The sequence below is a fragment of the Mchenga conophoros genome, linkage group LG23 (assembly GCF_057382185.1).
Source record: "Mchenga conophoros isolate Kocher_MC1m ecotype Shallow Benthic linkage group LG23, M_conophoros_male_GT1.1, whole genome shotgun sequence".
NCBI classification, from domain to species: domain Eukaryota; kingdom Metazoa; phylum Chordata; class Actinopteri; order Cichliformes; family Cichlidae; genus Mchenga; species Mchenga conophoros.
The window spans coordinates 3,204,402-3,224,734 of NC_140547.1; the positions used below are offsets into that span (position 1 = coordinate 3,204,402).

The 20,333-nt window shown below is 39.4% G+C and overlaps 2 protein-coding genes across 3 annotated transcripts; both read right to left on the minus strand.

The window, feature by feature from the left end:
* Nucleotides 1-1,252: 1,252 nt before the first annotated feature.
* Nucleotides 1,253-10,511, minus strand: LOC146546387 (fatty-acid amide hydrolase 1-like). Of its 2 annotated transcripts, none has more exons than XM_085264060.1 (15): nt 10,479-10,511; nt 8,200-8,313; nt 7,814-7,954; nt 7,537-7,670; nt 7,179-7,385; nt 7,041-7,081; nt 6,791-6,915; nt 6,431-6,556; nt 6,243-6,340; nt 5,909-6,008; nt 5,788-5,831; nt 5,646-5,685; nt 5,462-5,570; nt 4,496-4,641; nt 1,253-1,570 (listed from the first exon to the last, which is right to left on the minus strand). In XM_085264060.1, the coding sequence occupies exons 2-15, from the start codon at nt 8,206-8,208 to the stop codon at nt 1,448-1,450; spliced, it is 1,443 nt and encodes a 480-aa protein (XP_085120186.1). In that variant the 5' UTR covers nt 8,209-8,313; nt 10,479-10,511; the 3' UTR covers nt 1,253-1,447. The 2 variants fall into 2 exon arrangements, with proteins under 2 accessions (XP_085120186.1, XP_085120185.1); XM_085264059.1 differs by lacking the exon at nt 10,479-10,511 and adding an exon at nt 9,890-10,472.
* Nucleotides 10,512-11,358: 847 nt separating this feature from the next.
* On the minus strand, nt 11,359-20,226 carry LOC146546388 (vitamin D3 hydroxylase-associated protein-like). Its single transcript, XM_085266533.1, has 15 exons — nt 19,955-20,226; nt 18,124-18,237; nt 17,401-17,541; nt 16,937-17,070; nt 16,593-16,799; nt 16,461-16,501; nt 16,224-16,348; nt 14,828-14,953; nt 14,650-14,747; nt 14,323-14,422; nt 14,187-14,230; nt 14,042-14,081; nt 13,858-13,966; nt 12,831-12,964; nt 11,359-11,740 (listed from the first exon to the last, which is right to left on the minus strand). The coding sequence occupies exons 1-15, from the start codon at nt 20,177-20,179 to the stop codon at nt 11,618-11,620; spliced, it is 1,761 nt and encodes a 586-aa protein (XP_085122659.1). The 5' UTR covers nt 20,180-20,226; the 3' UTR covers nt 11,359-11,617.
* Between the last annotated feature and the right edge of the window lie 107 nt (nt 20,227-20,333).

Here is a 20,333-nt window from a genome sequence, read left to right on the forward strand (position 1 = left end):
GAATAACCTCCCCATCGCTGTCCGTGAGTCTGATTCCATTCAATCCTTCAAATCGCGGTTAAAAGCCCACCTATTTAGCCTTGCCTTTTTCTACCAGTTAATGCTTGTTAGTTAGTTTAATGCTTATTTCTATCTCCGGTCTATTCTTAACTACTTTTAATCATTTTTAAAATTTTTGACTGTTTTATCCTTTACATATATTGTTCTTTTATGCTTTTATATGCATTTCTTTTGCTTCTATGTTTTTAATGCCATTTAACCTGCTAGCATGTTGGTACTTTGCCATAGCCTGTTACGAACTTGCACGTTCATGTGTTTGTTTTGTGCAGGTGATGTACCTTTTTATGTTAATTCAGCTGTGCCAGGGCCCTGCTCCGATTGGTGCGTGGATACACCGCCCCGACGTGACTGGTTCCAGCTGGAGGACCCGCCCATTAAAAGGAGTCTGGAGTGCTACTGCAGGAGAGGTCCTCGCGTTTCTCCTCATGACCCAGCAGTGTAACTGTGGCAGCCGCTGGCTACAGTGCGGCTTAAAAGTTGTGGAAGTGGAGTGGGTAGGGGTGAGCTGCCGTTTCTTTTGATCACCCGTTTTTTCCTGTTTTGAATTAGTTAAGGAGGTCAGACTCTGTCTTTACTTTTGACTTTGTTTTGGTAAGGTCAGGGGAGCGGGATTTGTGTAGATTTGTTTTTGTTTATTATTTTGGCCTTGGCTCACCCTGAAGTGTTGACACTCCCGTTTTGTTGTTCCTTTTTTTCACTTTGTAAATAAATCACATTATAACGAACGGATTTGTTTCCTGTGGCTGCTTGGGTCTTGGGGTGGGAAGCGAGTGCCTCACTCATGTTATTGCCTGGCCCTAGACGGGTCGTAACAAGCCTTCATCCTTCCCTGTTACTTCATCTTACCCTCTTGTATGTTAAGCACTTTGGTACACCACTGGTTTTAAATGTGCTGTATAAATAAAGGTTATTGTTGTTGTTGTTGTTGTAAACAAAAGCAAATGTAGTATGTACTAATTTGTATATGTATACAATGTAAATCGTAGAATTATGTGCACAAACAGTAATATTACTTTACATACTTATTATTTAATGCTAATTCTTAACATTTTTACACATGTACTAGCACTGTCTCTTTGCCTACTGTTGACATGATTCCAGTTTTCGTTCTTTTAGTGCCTTTTCATACTTTATTACATGAAATGGATGGTAATACGACAAAAGACCTACAACAATAAGAACAAAAAATGTGTAATTTTAACAATTACCTTTTATTTAACCTTCAACAAACAGCCAAAAAACAAAAAGTGCCCAGATTAAGCTTGTAGTGTAGAGAATACTCCACTATTTATGACACCATTAGCTCATTATTACAGGAAATACTCAAGTTAACATGTCTCCTCTCAAGTCTGCAGCCTCTCCTGTGAGACTGAGAAAGAAAGCAGCTTTACTTCTTGCTTTCTTTGACCAGTTGTTCCACTTCCTTCATGAAGCGCAGGCAGAGCTCATCCTGCCACGGCAGAGCAACACACTGAACCGCCACAGGTAGACCCTCGCCACCGGACACTGCCTGAACACAAAAAAACACTCCTGTCACTTAATGCTCAGCAGCTGAACGCACCACCTAAATGTGTAATTTACTAAACAGGGCAAAAGAGCACAATCCCCAAATAGTGCTGAAAGGTGTTTACCTAGAAAAAAAATGGATTTGCTGAATTCATGGGGAAGTCATGTGTGTACATGTGTTCATCTGTAATCTCACGTATTGTCAAAGTGCATGCAGCTGAGCTTGTGTAGATCCACCAGTAATAAGTAACGGTTGTTGGAGCACAGCTGATGTGCTGAAAACCGTGTGCTGTTTACACTCCTGGAATTATAACTGTTTAAGTGGAGTGTGATAAAACTTTATTAAGGAAAAATGTATTTTTAAAGTTTATCAACATAAATACATTGCTTTAATGTCCATCAAAGGTCTGATTCTTCTGAGGATCAGTGCTGTCCTCCTCCCTGTTTCTCCATTTTTTGGCCGTTTCCCTTTGAACCCTATTGCACAGGCTGTGAAACTGAAGAGCTGGAAGCAGGGGCGGAGCGTGGGGGTGGCTTACGGGGCTTAAGCCCGGGTTGTTTTGTCAGAAGCCCGGGGTCTTTTGGAGTGTAATTTTTCATAGTTAGATGTCTGGCTGACAACTGTATAAAACAAAAAGTACACACAATATTCGAAGCACATAGTGCACACTGTGGGAATTTACGACTGTGCGTGAATCCCCCCCTGATATTGGTATGATCCAAGCTCAGGCACTAAGCGACTGAGCGAGGGGGCGGGGCAGCTGCTGCCCGTGAGTGCGCTGTTGGAGAGACGGAGCCAGCCATACTAAGGAGAGCTTAAGTTTGACCAGGTACCAAAGCAAATAATTCGTACCGTACAAATAATGTAAATATGACGGTGCATCACGAAAGATTGATATGAAACTGATCACTTGACCAATATTACGTTACTTGCTCTTCAAGTGAATCAACAAATGGCAAAATGAAAAGCCGAACAAATGCTATTTTTTTTAGAGAGTCTTAGCTTACGTGTGTTTATTTCATATTTTCAGTTCTTACCCTCCCCGACTAAATCGGTTTCAGTTATGTACTGAAACATAAGAATGGACATTCGAGGGTTCTTTCAAAGAAAAAACTCAGGTAAATGTTATTTTATATATTATGCTTTGTATGTTGTTCAGTATATTTCTATGCAAAACAAGAGGGATTTCAGTACACAGCAGGATATTCACATTTGTAACCAGATATTTACATACACTTTAGGGAGAAAACATAAAACATTTTTACTGTACAACATCAATTTAGAGTAAATTTTTGTTTTAGATAAATATTGAAATATATTTTGAATTAGTTAAATTTCAGAATAAAGAGAGACAGAGCTATTTTTATCACTTTCATCAAATTTAGGAGTACATGTACACTAAATTTATTGTTAATTAATAAGAAAACTCCAGACGATTCCATTCTGAGCTGAAGAAGCTTCTGATAGGTTAGTAGAGTCCATGTGAGTAAACTGGTGGCACAGCTGTGGATGCATATAAGGCAAAACACAGAGCCTGTTTCTGTGACATGGGAAAATCAAGAGATATCAACCAAAACACCAGGAAAAGAACTGTGGAGCTCCATAAATGTGGCTCAAGTTTGAATACAATTTGGTGCCATTTGCAATTAAGAAATACAGATAGTTTCTCTCTTTACTCTTAAAGTTAACAAATATGTTTTTATATTTATCAATCTAAAAAAATAAACATTTAGTCTGATTTGATGTTACAATTAAAAAAGTGTTTTTATCTGAAGAGTAAATATCTGGTTTCAACTGTATATTTGATGATTGTCAGCACAAAGAGGGAGAGAGAGGAGAACGAGGACAGAACAGATGAACAAGAGCAGGTGAGACACACATGTTAGTCAAATGGTTGTTTACCAAAAGTATCACCGTATCACAGGTCCTCATGTATCTCGTACCTAGTGTTTCTTTTTAGGTTTGTTATTTTTCAAATTCTGTATTTATTAAGTTCTGCAGGCTTGTTTGCACAACAAGGCTAAATAATTATATAAACTTTTCTCAATCTAAATAGTGGACTTTGGTAGAATTAAAAAATAAGTGTAGTGCAGGTCTATGATGATTTTTAGTGCTATCATCTAGTTCTGATTCTGGTTCTGTCTCGGTTAAGTCCTCAGTAGTCCTGATTTTGAACTGTTGTAGTCCTGTTTTAATTCTGGATCAGTTCTGGGTCTGGTTGAATTGGGGTTTAGTCCCTGTGTCTTGATGCAGCCCTGACCTTGTTCTGCCTTGCTGCTTAATTAAAAAACTAGTTTAAGGTGTCCTGCACATGTGATATATATTTTTCCCTATATGAAGTCATTCTTTTTTGAACAGAGCCTATTAATCTTTCAGTCACTTCTACACCCCCCCCCCCCCCCCCCCCAAAAAAAAAAAAAAAAAAATCCCACATGCATACTACTCTTTGGGCTAAGCCCCGGGTGTTTCAAATGTCTGGCTCCGCCTCTGGCTGGAAGCAGTTTTGTTGCCGCTGGCATTGTGTGACTCCTTTAGGTTAGAGGCTCCAGGTCATCTCTGAAGCTATTGAGCAAATTTAGCATTAAGTGGCTTGGTAGCTCTGTACCTTGGAATTGTTAGTCTGCTTGCCTATCGATCCTGCTCAATGGTTCCACTTGCACATGTGCTGCAATCAGCTGATTTCACTTCATATGCCAGAAGAGGAAAATAGTGACGCAGTCTATAGCGTGGATATAAACATTAAACACGTGCAAATGGATCATTTACAAAAGTCTCTGAGCCCCCACTTCTTAACTGAAGTCTTCTTACTGCACTCGCTTTGGAAAAATCTATTTTTTTTCATGCCAAAAGTTTGTCCTGACACAACGTGTTAGTAAATCTGGCTCTATGTTCTCACTCAGTCTTATCTCACTGGTACATGTTGCCTACCTCTTTGAAGAGTTTGTCCCACATGTCCTGATAACAGCCCTTATAGTGCTTGAGTTCTTCCTCATCCTTTGTGGTCACTGTGGAAACAGTGACTACACCCGCAGGAAAGGTAAGGAGATTGTAGAGTATCGTGTAGCTAACAGCAGCTTAAAACGCAGAAAAGACAAAACAATTACTTACTTACTTACTCTATATCCAGACCCAGGTTACTTTTTAAATCAAGTAATGTCTGGAGAGTCGTCCTCATCTTTGATGAAATGTCTCTTTTTTTCCTCTTTTCAAAGTTCAGTTGTATTATAACGTGTAACTGTTTTGTACACTAAGGAGCTTGGAAATAAAAGTGTCTGGACTTCTTTAGGTTTCTTGAAGACGTTTCACCTCTCATTCGAGAAGCTTCTTCAGTTCCAAGAGCAGCTGGTGGAGAGTCCCAGATTTTAAGCCCCATGGAAGTGTCCCCAAGAGGGTCATGGACCACCCATTGATCCTATACCTAATCACACCATCCAAGGTGTGAAAACGGGTGTAAGTCACAAGCAGCAATGATGTTTTTCTTTCCAAGCTCCTTAGACTACAGTGACCTGGATGACTGAGTTCACAGACATGTTTTGTACACTGTCATTCTTTTTTTTTATCATGTCTATCCAGTTCCCCAGTGATGAAACCCGCTGAATCCACTACAACATGAATTACACTTTAGCTAAACTTCATTTACAAATAGAAGTACTAAACACAATAAAAATTAAACTGGAAAAATAAAGTGTTTTTTATTAGTTACTGTTATCTTTTGCCTTTTATATTTTACATATCTTTGTAATTTTCTGAAACTATTAAAGTAACAATATCTGATCTAATTTGTGACTTTTGCTTCACACTTTAAACATCTTTAAAGTCCTGTAATTACATTTTTTTGAAAACAAAGTGATAAATACAGAAACTAAGTTGTCTGTCATACTGAGTTAATCATACTTGAAAGTTTGCCACAGTATAAGAAGTTGTAGGCTGGTCCAATCACAGGACACAGCAGCACATCAATGTTGCAGCTCCTCCAATGTGCTATTGTCTCTTGAATGTAGTCCTAAAGAAAACACAGGAAATCTCAATTTCACCTTCAGACTTTCATACGTGACCATGCATCATCAGCTGACAGTACCTCAACAGCAGCATGTTGCTTCCACAGCTCAGGAACAGATCTAAAAATGAAGCAGAACGTTTGGATACAATTCCTAGCACATGGAAATGTAACAAAGAAACGATTCAAGCACAAATGAAGAATTTCAAGGATACTTTCTCACCCAACTCCACAAAGAGCATCAAAGTTGGCAGAAACACGAGGAAACTGCCAAAAAAATCAGCATCATTATAAATGTTTTATCAGACTGAACTGTGAAGTTAACTGTTAAACCAAGGACTCACCACGGGTTTGAGCAAGAATGAAATGGTTTTCTTCAACCACTTGGGAAAGCCGCAAGGAAAAACCTGAGGCTCCAGACAAGGGTCCACAGGTCCCCCTTCCCTAAAATGAAAGAGATCATTGGCACAGGAGAAAACAGTCTGTTCAGAGACACTGAACTGAGAATTACTGTAATGGTTTCAAAAAGAACCACAACCCCATGTTGCTCGTAAAGACAATGGCAGCATGGTGATGTTTAGTGGTTAGAACTAAAAAGAAACAAAATCTCTAAATGTTAGATGATTTAAGTTTAGAAAACAAATGGTACTAACTGACTTATTAAATGGAACAACTCACAGTTTTTGTAGCAGGGTGGTAGCTCCATCTGCTAAAAAACCCTTTATCAATAGTTCAGGGAAAATTTGATCCATCTTCAGTGGACAGTAAGGGACGAGCTAAAGACACAAATATCAACACTAAGGACCTATGACTCATATCACATACGTGGCTTGACAGTGATCATAGTGTGTGTGGTGACGTCTTACTGTGTGCCCTGCTTGCTCTAGCAGAGCTTTGACCTCTCTGACGCCTCGGGCCATGCTTGGAGATGGATGCGTGTAGCCATCGCTTTCCAAATAACCGATCCTTAGAGGTCTGGAGCTTCTGTATATCTAAGGGTCAATCTTTTTTACTTCCTCAGTCAATTAAACATACCGTAATCAGTTTGCAAAGGTTAAGATTACAGCCTGTAAAGTTAGTTCTGTATCTCAGGACATTAATAACAGGTGAGGTAAGAGTAATATAAAGTGAAGCGTTAGGACAACCATGTATCCGCTTAATTTGTAGTTTTTAACCAAAAAAAAAATCATTAACAGATTATATGAACCTCACAGTACAGGACACACCTCCATGTTAAAAGGTAACGGTGGAACAGTGGGGTCCAAAGAAAACATGTGGTCACAAAGAAGTGCCTGCATGCACAGAGCCAGGCTGTCCACATCTCTTGCCATGGGTCCAGGAGATGACGGCACTAGTTTCATACGAAATATAAAGCAGTGACTCAAATATTTGAGACAGTTTGTGTCTGTGAAATATTGCTATACAGTGGTTATGTAACTACATTTACTTTATATGTAAAGTACATATGTTTCTTACCCGACTTTTGCCCTCGATAAACTGGACGAAGGCCCTGTAAACTAATCATTACACAAAAGTGTTAACAAAGACAAGAGTTTAACTCAGTGTAACTCAATGTGTAATAAATTTCCAGGAAACTGACTGAATGAGACCCACCTGAGCCGACCTGCAGTTGGCTTGAAACCACAGATTCCACAGAAGGATGCAGGAATACGGATACTGCCACCTATATCAGTGCCTATACCAAGCAGAGAGCCCCCTCCCCCGATGAGAGCCCCCTCCCCACCAGATGAACCTCCAGAGGTCTTCTGGGGGTTATGAGGGTTCACAGTCTGCCCGTAGATAGGATTACTGCAGTCATAGCTGTCAACAGACAGTTAATGAGTCTTTGCATATTATTTTCATTCATATTTTCATTATTTGCACATTTGGAATGGACAAAGGCAACTTAACACATGCACTCAGTTTTAAATGTGCTGTAGATTTTTATGTGAGTAACTGATAAAAGATGTACTTTAAAAGAGCTTGAGGCAAGTTGGTTCTCACAAAGGGAATAGCTCCTTGTTTCTTCAGGACTTGAATGAGCACACTGTCCTTTTCAGCGGGCTGGTCCAGGTTAATGACCACACCACAAGAACAGTCATGATTCTAGTGTTGGAAAAAACAAAGATGATAATGTTACATCAAATACCTGAGCTATGATGCTCGAGAATACTGTACCATACTTATAAATACTGATGGGAAATACTTTAACTGTAACTGAAATTTGCATTGCATAACCTTTGTAATACCTTAAATGTAATATTTTCTTTGACGCTAACTGGAACTCCGTACAAGAGACCATCCTTGTTGGAGCCAACAGTTGTCAGCTGGTCCAAACTCTCCAGCAAAATTTCAGTGCAGCAGTTCAGCTTTTTGTTTACAGCCAGAGTCTGTTGGAAAGGAAACAAGCACAGACAGATTCAGAGAAACGTTTTCCCCTGAAAGAAGTTTTCATGCTTCAAGGGGATGAACATTCCTGTCAAAAATAAAAAAGAGAGACAAGTCCTGAAAATTAAAATAGTTACTTGATTACTAATGATTACTTCTAAAAATTAGCTTTTGGTGTATTTGAGCTATTATGAAAGATTTGTTTTGTTATATTAAGTGAACCTTTGTGTCATGTTGGATACTGAACCTTTTCCATATAAGAGTAAAGCACATCCTCAGGGGTAAGTGAGCCTTCCTTCAGCTGCTGTGTCAGCTCAGACAGGGAGAGCGTCAGGATGAAAGCAGAGTCAGTTGTCGGATGCTAGGAGACACAGACCCACACAGAATCATTACTTCAAAAAAACATTTAAAGCAAGAATTTAAGACTTAGTATCACCTCTAATTTTGCATCCTAGTCATGGAACAACCTTCAGAACACATTAAAGCTCTCCCTGACAGAGTTCATAACACTCAAAAAGACTTATGTAACCGAAGACTGTTATTGCTATTTATAAGCTGGATCATATATTTTTGTATTATTTTGTCTCTAACTACTTATTAAGTGTTTTGATGTTATATTTGAATTGTAACTTGTAACAATGTAAGGGTTTGTCCTCTTGACCAATTTATCCTTGAAAAACTGATGTTAATCTCAAGGGATTTTTCTGGTTCAAAAATAAATAAAATAAAATAAATTAAATTAAACAAAAAAAGCATTGAACCAGGATTTTTCCTTTGTCTGTGTTCCACCTCTGTATACTTAATTACTTATGTAATTAAGTAATACCCTCACCCTGAGGCTCTCTTACGCCCTACACGTATAATTAATTTTGCAACTGTGGAGAATTTTTCTGTCTTTCCTGAAACTTGCCTCCTCCATTCCTGACTGTTCCCTATCTCCCATGGTTGATGATTTTGCTAGCACCCTTTTTTCCACATGCTCCTCCATCCTCAATACTGTTGCCCCTGTTAAAATGAAGCGCCCTAGATAATTTCCCGATGTTGGCTAAACGATTCTACACGTGACAGTAGTATCCCCCGTGGCCAACTCCGTGATGCCTTGGGTTCCTTTGATAGTTTCCTCACCGACACTGTTAGTGACCTGGGTGTGTTTTTGGATAGCTCTTTTAAATTCGACAAACAAGTGTCTGCTCTTGTCAAATCTTGCTTCTATCAACTGCGTCTTATTAGCAAGGCCAAACATTATGTCACGCCTTTGTGACATCTAGGTTAGATTATTGCAGCTCCCTTTACTTTGGTCTTAACTCTACTCTTCTCCATAGACTGCAAATTGTTCAGAAAGCGGCTGCGCGTCTCCTTACTGGTAGTGGGGGGCGTGTCTCTATTAACGCTGTCCTTGCCGACCTGCACTGGCTTCCTGTTAAGTATCACATTCAATTCAAAATCCTGCTGCTCACCTTCCGAATTATTAACAATATAGCTCCAAGCTACCTCATTGAGCTACTTAGATTATACACGCCTGCTAGAGTACTAAGATCATCTTCCCAGTCACTCTTGGTACTGCCGGTACTTTAATTTATATATTTTATCTTATTCTTTCCCAGTTAAATTTACCCTTCAGTCTAATTTGTGTTGTACAGTTATTTCATTTTTAACTTTAATCTTTATATTTTATTTTATTCCTTCCTAGTTAAATTTACCCTTTTTAATTTTCATATTTATTTCCTATCTTATTCAGAGCCTTTTCTTCTTTTCTTTAGGTCACGAGCAGTTGTCCAAGCATTTCACTGCATATCGTACTGTGTATGACTGTGTACGTCACAAATAAAATTTGAATTTGGATTTACCAAATTGTTTGTCCATAGTTCACCAGGTTTGAACTAATATCTCCAAAGATTAACTTAAACAATTCAAAGTCCAGGGCTCTGAACTCTCACCGACTCTTTGTAGCGGAGCACCGCCTGCTCTGCCCGCTGCAAGCTCTCGTCTCTCCTGTTTCTGGCTCTCTTGATCTTTTCCTCCGTCTCTCGGTGGCTGCTGATCTTTTTCACCAGCATAACCACGGATCCGACAACGCAGGTAGCACCAGTGAGCAGAGCCACTGCCCACTTGTCCATTTTCACTCCCTTAATAAACTGTTCAATATTCTGCAAGGCTTGCATTTTTGTCCTGTTGCTGCAAACTCGACTAAATGACAAGTGGACTTTACACACGGTTGTTTAAATGGGACAGGCTGACCTTTGAGCAAAATACATAGGCGCGTTAAGCAAGTAATAGCTCCTACTTTAATAAAACAATGACGCTCACTCACTGCGCGTGCGTACTTCCAAATACTCTGTGAATGACAGAGTAAACAAAAACAACAAATATGTGTTGAAGTGCGTGTGCATCCAAATTAATTACAGGAAGTCCATTTAAGACTTCTCCTTAGAACGATCACCTAAACATTTTCACGTAAGTTCTGTATTTTATAGTGATTATTATCATTTTTATATTAGGATAAAGGAGAGCCGACCGCTTACTCGCCTCTTTTCCCCTTTCTGCACCGCATCAGCTGTTAGCTTTCCGTGACCCGGAAATTATTCTCCCTCCGGAACAACGGATATTAGTGTTTCGAGTTTAGTTACTTTTGACATTATTATATATATAACTATATTAACAACAGTTTCAACCTTTATTATTGTCACGATGATCATGTCATAATTCCGTTTAATATATGAAACATTTTACAACAAAAAAACAACAACAACAAAAAAATCAACAACAACCCCAAAACAAAGCCGCCACCCCCCCCCCCCCCCCCCCCCCATCAGAGATCTTCGGGGCAGGTTTGAAAGATCAAATCAAATGTAATACGGCTTATAAAACAGGAACTGTTTATTTTATTCGTTTATAAATATCAATGTCAAACCACTACATTAGAAAAATAAATGGTTTGTTTTAATGTCATTAGCAGATGAACAATACACATATAGTGAATGTTATGGTCATTTTGGGCTAATAATTTCTTTGAAATGTCCTTTTTTTCCATGGTGGGCCGATTGCAAGCTGTACCTCAGAAAGTTTTGGTAACCCTCAACAAGCTTCTGGCATAGTTCTGTCTGGATATTTGACCGCTTTTCTTGTCTCATTCTTCTCATGTCTGCATATATTGTATGTGTACATATTTAAGTATTTCACATAGTTTGCTTGTTTGTTTGTTTGTTTACTTGTAACCGTTTGAATAAATTTGTGACTTTTTTGTAATATTGTTTAGTATGCTTTTTGGTCTTTTTATTGTCTGTGAGGTTATTTTGGTCTATACAAATAAAGCAGACTTCCCTAATGATTTCACATTTTATTTTCTCAACAAGATCTAGCATGTTTGCTGTTATGGATATAAAGAAATATAAAGCATAGATGGGGATAGCAAGACAAAAAAAACACATGGTTTATTAAATGAATGTATGAAAGAAAGATGAAAAATGAAAGAGTTAGAGTTCCTAAAGCCTTTAGGAAACAATCAAAGACCAAAATAAACACAAAATGAATAGACTGTACTTGTACTACTAAGATTCATCCACCATTTATGACTCGATTTGCTCATTATTACAGGAAATACTCAAGTTAACATGTCTCCTCTGAAGTCTGCAGCCTCTCCTGTGAGACTGACAAAGAAAGCAGCTTTACTTCTTGCTTTCTTTGACCAGTTGTTCCACTTCCTTCATGAGGCGCAGGCAGAGCTCATCCTGCCACGGCAGAGCAACACACTGAACCGCCACAGGTAGACCCTCGCCACCAGTCACTGCCTGAACACAAAAACACACTCCTGTCACTTAACGCTTGGCAGCTGGACACACCACAGTCTCCTTCATCCACCTACTGACAAACTCTGAAACTACTAATACATTGTGTGTATATCTGCATGGCAACAAGGAATGTGACAATATTTCTAGTTACAATAGTCTGATACGTTTCATTTCTTGGTTTTGTGTATGGATGGGCCTTTTACATGTTGGTGTTAAAGAGTCTGTTTAATCATTATACCCACCACCACCACACTGGACATCTCTAAGTACATAAATGCTCCCGGAACCATAATGTAAAGTCATGTAAAGGCAGCTGATTTCCCTATCTCTTATACAGCATTTTCTTTAATAAAATGCAAGAAAAAAAATGCTGGTTTCAATGTTCCCAGTCTAAGGGCTTTTTAACTTTAAACATATTGTCAAAGTTTTGGTCATCTGTTTGTTAATTTGTTGGTTATTTAGTGGAGATGCTTTTGAGTGCCCATTGTGGTTTCTCAATCCAACTATTAGAATAAACAACCAACACTGTGAAAACACTTAAAAAAATTCTCTTACCCAATCGGTAACATTCAGAATAAAATTACGTGCCTCACAAATGTTTCACATGATGTTACTTATCAGGGCTGCAATATAGAGCTGTTGCATTAATTTAATTGCCATTTTGAAATACACAGAGGATTTGGGGAATGACATCAAGTAAAAGGTCCACTGATCTCTTACTGACACTATTGATTGGTCACCCATATTGGACATTTAACATTAGTGAAACAGGTCAACAGCTGTAAGTTCTATGGCATCATAACATTATCGTGGTCATCACAGTTCTATCCTGTTAAAGAAGCTCAGAAATGACCTCACTTTTAGAAAACCTAAGAGCCCTAACTTCCACTAACAAGCCAGGCTGGTCCAGGACAGAAAGATGCAGGTGACTGAAACCCCCCCAGAAATTTATTCTATAATAAATTCATCTATAGTTTAGGCTTCACATCCGTGTCTCCTGAGAGATTATGCCTGCATGAAAACCTAGTCTTACAGTAGATCCAGCTCCATATATTTCACCAGTCTTCCCTCACTGGTATGTTTCACTTACCTCTTTTAAAACCTTGTCAAATTTGTCGGGATAGTGCTCGAATTCCTCCTCATCCTCTGCAGTCACTGTAGAAACAGTGACTACACCGGCAGGAAAGTTTAGGAGATTGTAGACAAATGTGTAATTGGTATTGACTGAAAAAAAAAACATTGAATGATGAAGAATACGGAAAGAGAATTCTTTCTTTAACCAATACAAATTTTGTTGCCATTTCATCAACTCATGATTTGGAAATTTTAATAAAAATGCATTCACATTGCCATTTGTCTTAATGTTCTAATCTACATGTAATTCTCTTAACTGAGTAATCTCTATAGCAATGGTGGGCAATAAATTTTCCCAAGGGGCTACATGTGAAACTACAACTGCCTTGGAGGGCTGCACTAATAAGTGGAACTTTGTGAATCTTTAAACAAAACAGCTCTGGATGAATGTTGCTCTCCATCTGGCTTGAAAGAAATTGCAACTTTCCCATGAAAGCCTTCATCAAGTTGTACAAATGCCTTCTATTCAGCATCGCAGGGCTTTGGAATGTCTTTGCCTTTCTTATCACAACACCTCCCAGTGTATATTTCAATGCAAATGTAACAAAGTCAGCTCCAGTTCAAAATTTCAAAAATTTGTCCATGTCAGGTTTGAACCACAGCAGAATGCTCTCCATAAACTTAGTACACCGCTCTCCTCGGGACTTCACTGAATACTAAGAGGGAATGTCTTGTAAAAACAAAAAGATCCCAAAATCAACACTACTTTCTGCATCATGTTTTTTTGTATGTCAGGTGACATCCTTCAGGGGTAACAGACTAGCATCTCTCAGAAATGGCTCTTCCAAAATAAATGACGGGAAAGCTGTAATCTCTGGAACATGTACATTTTAGAAAACTAACAGTCACCTAAAAATATTTCTGATCTTATTTGTGACTTATGTTTAAAACTAAACATCTTATAGTTTACCTTGAGATTACAATTTGTTGAAAACAAAGTGACGCACAGACTATGCTGTTTTATTGTACTCAGTGTACCATACCTGAGGTTTTGCCACAGTATAAGAAGTTGTAGGCTGGTCCAATCACAGGACACAGCAGCACATCAATGTTGCAGCTCCTCCAATGTGCTATTGTCTCTTGAATGTAGTCCTAAAGAAAACACAGGAAATCTCAATTTCTCCTTCAGACTTTCATATGTGACCATGCATCATCAGCTGACAGTACCTCAACAGCAGCATGTTGCTTCCACAGCTCTGGAACAGATCTAAAAATGAAGCAGAACGTTTGGATATAATTCCTAGCACATGGAAATGTAACAAAGAAACTGAGATTCAAGCACAAATGAACAATTTCAAGGATACTTTCTCACCCAACTCCACAAAGAGCACTCATTCTGGCAGAAGTGTGAGGAGACTGGGGTAAAAAAAAGTTTCATCAGAATAAACTGTCAAGATCAAACTGATGTATGAATTCATATACATCTGTCAGAAGACGAAACAACGCACCACAGGTTTGAGGAAGAATGAAATTATTTTCTTCAACCACTTAGGAAGCCTGTATACAAAAATTTGTGGCTCCAGACAAGGGTCCACAGGTCCCCCCTCCCTAAAATTAAAAAAGGAATCCTTGGCACATGGGAAAGTAGTTTGGTCAGAGAAATTACTGTAATGGTTCCAAAAAGAAGCACAAGCCCATGTGCCCTATAGATAATGTCAGAATGGCGATGTTCACTGGTTAGCGCTGAAACAAAAATTACATTTCTAGCTATTAGATGATGTAAGTTAACAAGAACATATTAAGTAATTATTAAAAAAAAAAAAGATCCAACTCACAGTTTTTGTAGCAGGGTGGTAGTTCCATCTGCCAATAAGCCCCTATGCCACAGCTCAGGGACAATTTCATCCATCTTCAGTGGACAGTAAGGGACAAACTAAAGACATAAATAATATTAAAGACATATGGCTCACATAACACACTTGACCGCAATCAGTGTGTGTGGTGACGTCTTACTGTGTGTCCCGCCTGCTCTAGCAGAGCTTTGACCTCTCTGACGCCTCGGGCCATGCTTGGAGATGGATGCGTGTAGCCATCGCTTTCCAAATAACCGATCCTTAGAGGTTTGGAGCTTCTGTATATCTAAGGGTGAATCATTTTGAGAGATGAGATGGTGAGATAGCCTTTATTTGTCAGTTGCAGTATCAGTATATGTATGTGTGTGCATGTCCATAGTTCAGCTGAGACAATGTCCTTCGCCCTGCCAGGCTAAGTAAACAGCCAAAACAGCTGTGTAAACAGCTGGCGCCAAAGGGGTATCCGCATAAGTGATGGTGGTTTTTACTTTAGTGCGAACAGCTCATTTGAATTTCAAAGCAGTTCTACAGTCCAACACTGGTCTCTCAATCTCCCGTTGGAGAGCCGCGAGCTTCGCCATACTTGCGTTCTGTGATGTTGTCATTTCTTGTGCTCAAGGAGCCAATTCTGAGAACTCACGGCAGTGTGCCTTCCCGAGATGTCATCCAATTTGCGCCCAGAGATGTTATTCCGGGCTAGCCCTTCCGAGATGTATCCAGTCTGCAGTCAGAGATCTTATTCTGAGTATTCACAGCAGCCGTAGCCTCTCCAAGATCTTATCCGTGCTGACTCAATAAGACCATTTTGAGAAACTCACGCCTCTCCCATCGTTCCAATCCCAGCGGGCAGCCTTGTGGGGGTTTGAACAGCCAGTTCCGCTTCCTTAATTCTTCGATAACTCAGGGCCAAGCCAGCTCCAATCAGCCAGAACCCTGTTACCATGGTTCCGAATAGGTAGATATCTTCAGCACTCAGGCTCACCCGAGCCCAAACTTCTCGTTGAGAAAGGGGTGTCAATTGCATTCAGAGACCAGTTGATCCAATCCATAATTCCTCTTTTAGATTTTAGAGAACAGACTGTGAGAGAGTGTTCCAGGGAAAATACAAAAAAACCACGAGACTAGACAAGGACATAAGCAGGGAAGATAAGGTTGAGGAGAAAAAGTGCGCCTGCCTCCTCCGAGAGCCAAAGAAGAAAGGAAAAGATGGCCTTTAGTTAACTTGTTTTTAAATATAAATGTTAATGTATTGTTTATTCTAAGACATTAATACATTTAATAAGTGTGTTAAGACAATAAGCCATTTCATTAATTTACAAGTTTGAACATTTAGTAACTATCTGGTCAAAGTCCAGTAAAATAATCCTGAACAGTCTTCATTTCACCTTCAACTTTCAGGTTAACCTCCTAGCACCTGGCGTCCACATATGTGGACATCACATTTTGGGTTGTGTAGACCAAAATACTACATACTACAAGGGCCTGATGTCCACTTACAAGGGTGTTATACTGCCACTGTATGAGGCAATTACAAAAATTGTCATCAACAGACACACCTCCATGTTAAAAGGTAATGGTGGAACAGTGGGGTCCAAAGAAAACATGTGGTCACAAAGAAGTGCCTGCATGCACAGAGCCAGGCTGTCCACATCTCTTGCCATGGGTCCAGGAGATGACGACACTAGTTTAATATAAAACAAGAAGCAGTAAACCATATTCCCAGACTGTGGAACATTACAGCAGTTATGTAACGTCACATTTTACTTTGTTTAGTAAGTAGATATGTCACTTACCTGTCTTTTGCCCTCGATAAATTGGACGAACTCCCTGTAAACTAATCATTACACAAAAGGTGTTAACAAACATAAATGCTTAACTCAGCAATGTGTAATAAATTTCCAGGAAACTGACTGAATGAGACCCACCTGAGCCGACCTGCAGTTGGTTTGAAACCACAGATTCCACAGAAGGATGCAGGAATACGGATACTGCCACCTATATCAGTGCCTATACCAAGCAGGGAGCCCCCTCCCCCGATGAGAGCCCCCTCCCCACCAGATGAACCTCCAGAGGTCTTCTGGGGGTTATGAGGGTTCACAGTCTGCCCGTAGATAGGATTACTGCAGTCATAGCTGAATGTGGCCAAAGACATATGGGTAATGAGTCCTTGCATATTATGCACACTTGTAATGGGCAAAGACAACTAAATAAGTGCACATAGTATTTAAATGTACTCCAGATTTATGTCAATCTCTGATAAAAGATTTACCTCAAAAGACCTTGAGGCAAGTTGGTTTTCACAAAGGGAATAGCTCCTTGTTTCTTCAGGACTTGAACAAGCACACTGTCCTTTTCAGCGGGCTGGTCCAGGTTAATGACCACACCACAAGAACAGTCATGATTCTAGTGTTGGATTAAAACAAAGACAATAATTGTACATCAAATACCTGAGCTATGATGCTCAAGAATACTATACTCAGTCCTGTTTACACTGAGTAGGAGACGCTCTGTATCTCACTGTACATCTGTATAGTGACAATAAAAGCATTCTGTTCTATTCTATAACATACTTACTAATACTGATGGGTACAGAAGAGGATTAGGACCAACGAAAAAAAAGTGGGCACGTCTTTTTTTCTTCTACTTTTCTCAGAATTCTGGAAAAGAAGAAGAAAAAAGACGTGCCCACTTTTTTTTCGTTGGTCCTAATCCTCTTCCGTAGATGGGAAATACCTTAAATGCAATATTTTCTTTGATGCTAACTGGAACTCCGTACAAGAGACCATCCTTGTTGGAGCCAACAGTTGTCAGCTGGTCCAAACTCTCCAGCAAAATTTCAGTGCAGCAGTTCAGCTTTTGGTTTACAGCCAGAGTCTGTTGGAAAGGAAACAAGCACAGACAGATTCAGACAAACATATCAATCTTTGTAAGCCCTCTGTGGAATATCAAAGTCTTTTTGGAAACTCAAATATTTCTTTGGCACATAAATCTGGTTTGCTTTCATAAATATGTCTATAAACCTTAACCGTAGCAAAGACACAAGTGTAAGTAATAAGAAATACCTAGTTAGCTGATAGTATACCTAAAGTAGAACACTGATACAAGACTGGAAAATGAAATTGATTATTTAGTGTAGACATTATCTTTTGCTCTATTTTATCCATTATGTAAGCTCTGTGTTATGTTAGGTCAGGGGTGGGCAACTCCAGGTCTCGAGGGCAGGTGTCCGGCAGGTTTCAGATCTCACCCTGGGTCAACACACCTGAATCACATGATTAGTTCAATGCCAGGCCTCTGGAGAACTACAAGACATTTTGAGGAAGTCATTTAGCCTCTTGAATCAGCTGTGTTGGATCAAGGACACATCTAAAACCTGCAGGACACCGACCCTCGAGGCCTGGAGTCGCCCACTCCTGTGTTAGGCAGTGAACCTTTGCGTCATGCTGAACACTGAACTTTTTCCATGTAAGAGTAAAACACATCCTCAGGAGTAAGTGAGCCTTCCTTCAGTTGCTTTGTCACTTCAGATAAAGACAGGCCAAGGATGAAAGAAGAGTCAGTGGTTGGATGCTAGAAGACACACAAAGAACCATGTCAGAAAAAAGCTGCAACAAAGAACTAAAACGGTATGGATCTACAGAATCAAGATTCTTTATTTGCCAGTGTTGCATCTCCCTACCAAATTGAATAAAAGACAGCTTGCTAATGATGAAATAAACAGCAATGAAGATGTATAGAAGGAAAAACCCATCGTAAATTGTGTAGACAACAATGTGAATAGAACCAGAACAGGCTCAAGAAAACTGAGCACTGACTTTTGTATGGACCTATCAGAGGGATGAATTGCTCAAAAGCATTTTGAGTAACTCACTGCATTTAGGCATGGAAGCATGTTCAAGATGACCTGCTCAGATTCATCAAAATTGTGAAGAAACGTGATTTATGTGACTAAACGTGGCATGACTGTCAGTGCCAGATGTTCCGATCTCAGTATTTTAAACGCTACTGATCTACTGAAGTTTTGAAAATGCCTTGTTGATGTTGATATACATATACTCAAAAGTTTAGTGGTTTCTCGACAAGAACATCGACAGGCTCCTGTATTTCTTATTATGCCCTCAAGAGGGCACGCAGCATCCTACGGGACTGCACACACCCAGGACACCGGGTGTTTAAGCTGCTGCCGTCTGGCAGGAGGTTCAGGCTGCTGAGGTCCCGAACAAATAGACTCAAGGACAGCTTTTACAACAGGGCAATAGCCCTGATCAATGCAAATAGCTGACCTGACTGGATACCTCCCTGGACTTTTTAGGGGGAGTTTACAATGTTTAAAACAATAACAATAATATTTATATTTATAACAAGGTGCAATAATAATTAATGTGCAATAATAACAGTGTGCAATACACATACACTTATTCTTCTTTTTTATACTAAGTTAATATACTGTGTTGTGTTGTTTGTTACGTTGTGATGTGTCATATCGTGTCGTGTTGTGTTATATGTAGTGCCGACGTAGGACAGTTTTTCCAATTTCATTGTACTACTGTACTATGTATGACTGTGCAATGACAATAAAGAGTTATCTATCTTATCTCTATCTTATCTTATGCTTATAAATGACATTACGGGCAGAAAAGTAGCTTCTGCAAGGGTTTCCTTAGAATAACAGAAAAACCATATTTACTTCTAAAGAAAAAAACAAATACCTGATTGTATTCGTTTTCGGATGGCTGCTTTGCTACATTAGTGCAAGATAATGCACTAATGTAACAAAGTTCAAATCTTCTTCTTGGTGTTATTGAGTTCACTGTACTCTTCTTCTGATTCTGGTCTCTAAATTCACCAGAATCTAATCAAATAGAGGACCTTTATAGTGTGTTGGAATAGGAGATTTGCATTATGGATGTACAGCCAACAACTCACCAAAACTGTGTTATGTTTTTGTGTCAATTTGGATCAAAACTCTAAGAAAACAACTAGTTGAATCTCTGCCAGGAAGAATTTGGGGGGTGGCTTTAAAAGAAAAGGCAATCTAATCCAGTAATAGCAAGGTGTCTCAAATAACTTCTCCACAGAGTGTAAATGCAAAAGACAATCTAGAAATAGCAGTAGGTTATTATCGCTGTGTTTGTCGGCTAAGTTTATTTTTTTTTGCTCAAGGTAAGCCTGCTGACAACAAAAGCTGTCAGTGATCTGATAAATTATGTCAGGTTCGAACTAAAAGCAGAAAATTCAATGTTAAACTTTCCCCAAAAAAACTCCTAAATTAAGGCTGAACTCTCACCAACTCTTTGTATCGGAGCACCGCCTGCTCTCCCCGCTGCAAGCTCTCATCTCTCCTGTTTTTGGCTCTCCTGATCTTTTCCTCTGCCTTTCGATGGCTGCTGATCTTTTTCACCAACACAACCACAGATCCCACTGCACAGACAACACCAGTGAGCAGAGCCGCCCTCTGACTGTCCATCTTCACTCCCTTGAGAAAATCCTGGATGTTCTGCAAGGCTTGCATCTTTGTCCTGTCACCGCAACTCCAGTTTTAAATGGCACAGGTCAGCCTTAGTCAGGCTTAAGTATGCTAATCAAGAGGGCGCTGTTGTGCCTAAATCGTTGTCAGGGACCAAGCAGTAAAGCATAAAGGACACAGCTGTTTTAATTCAAAAAGG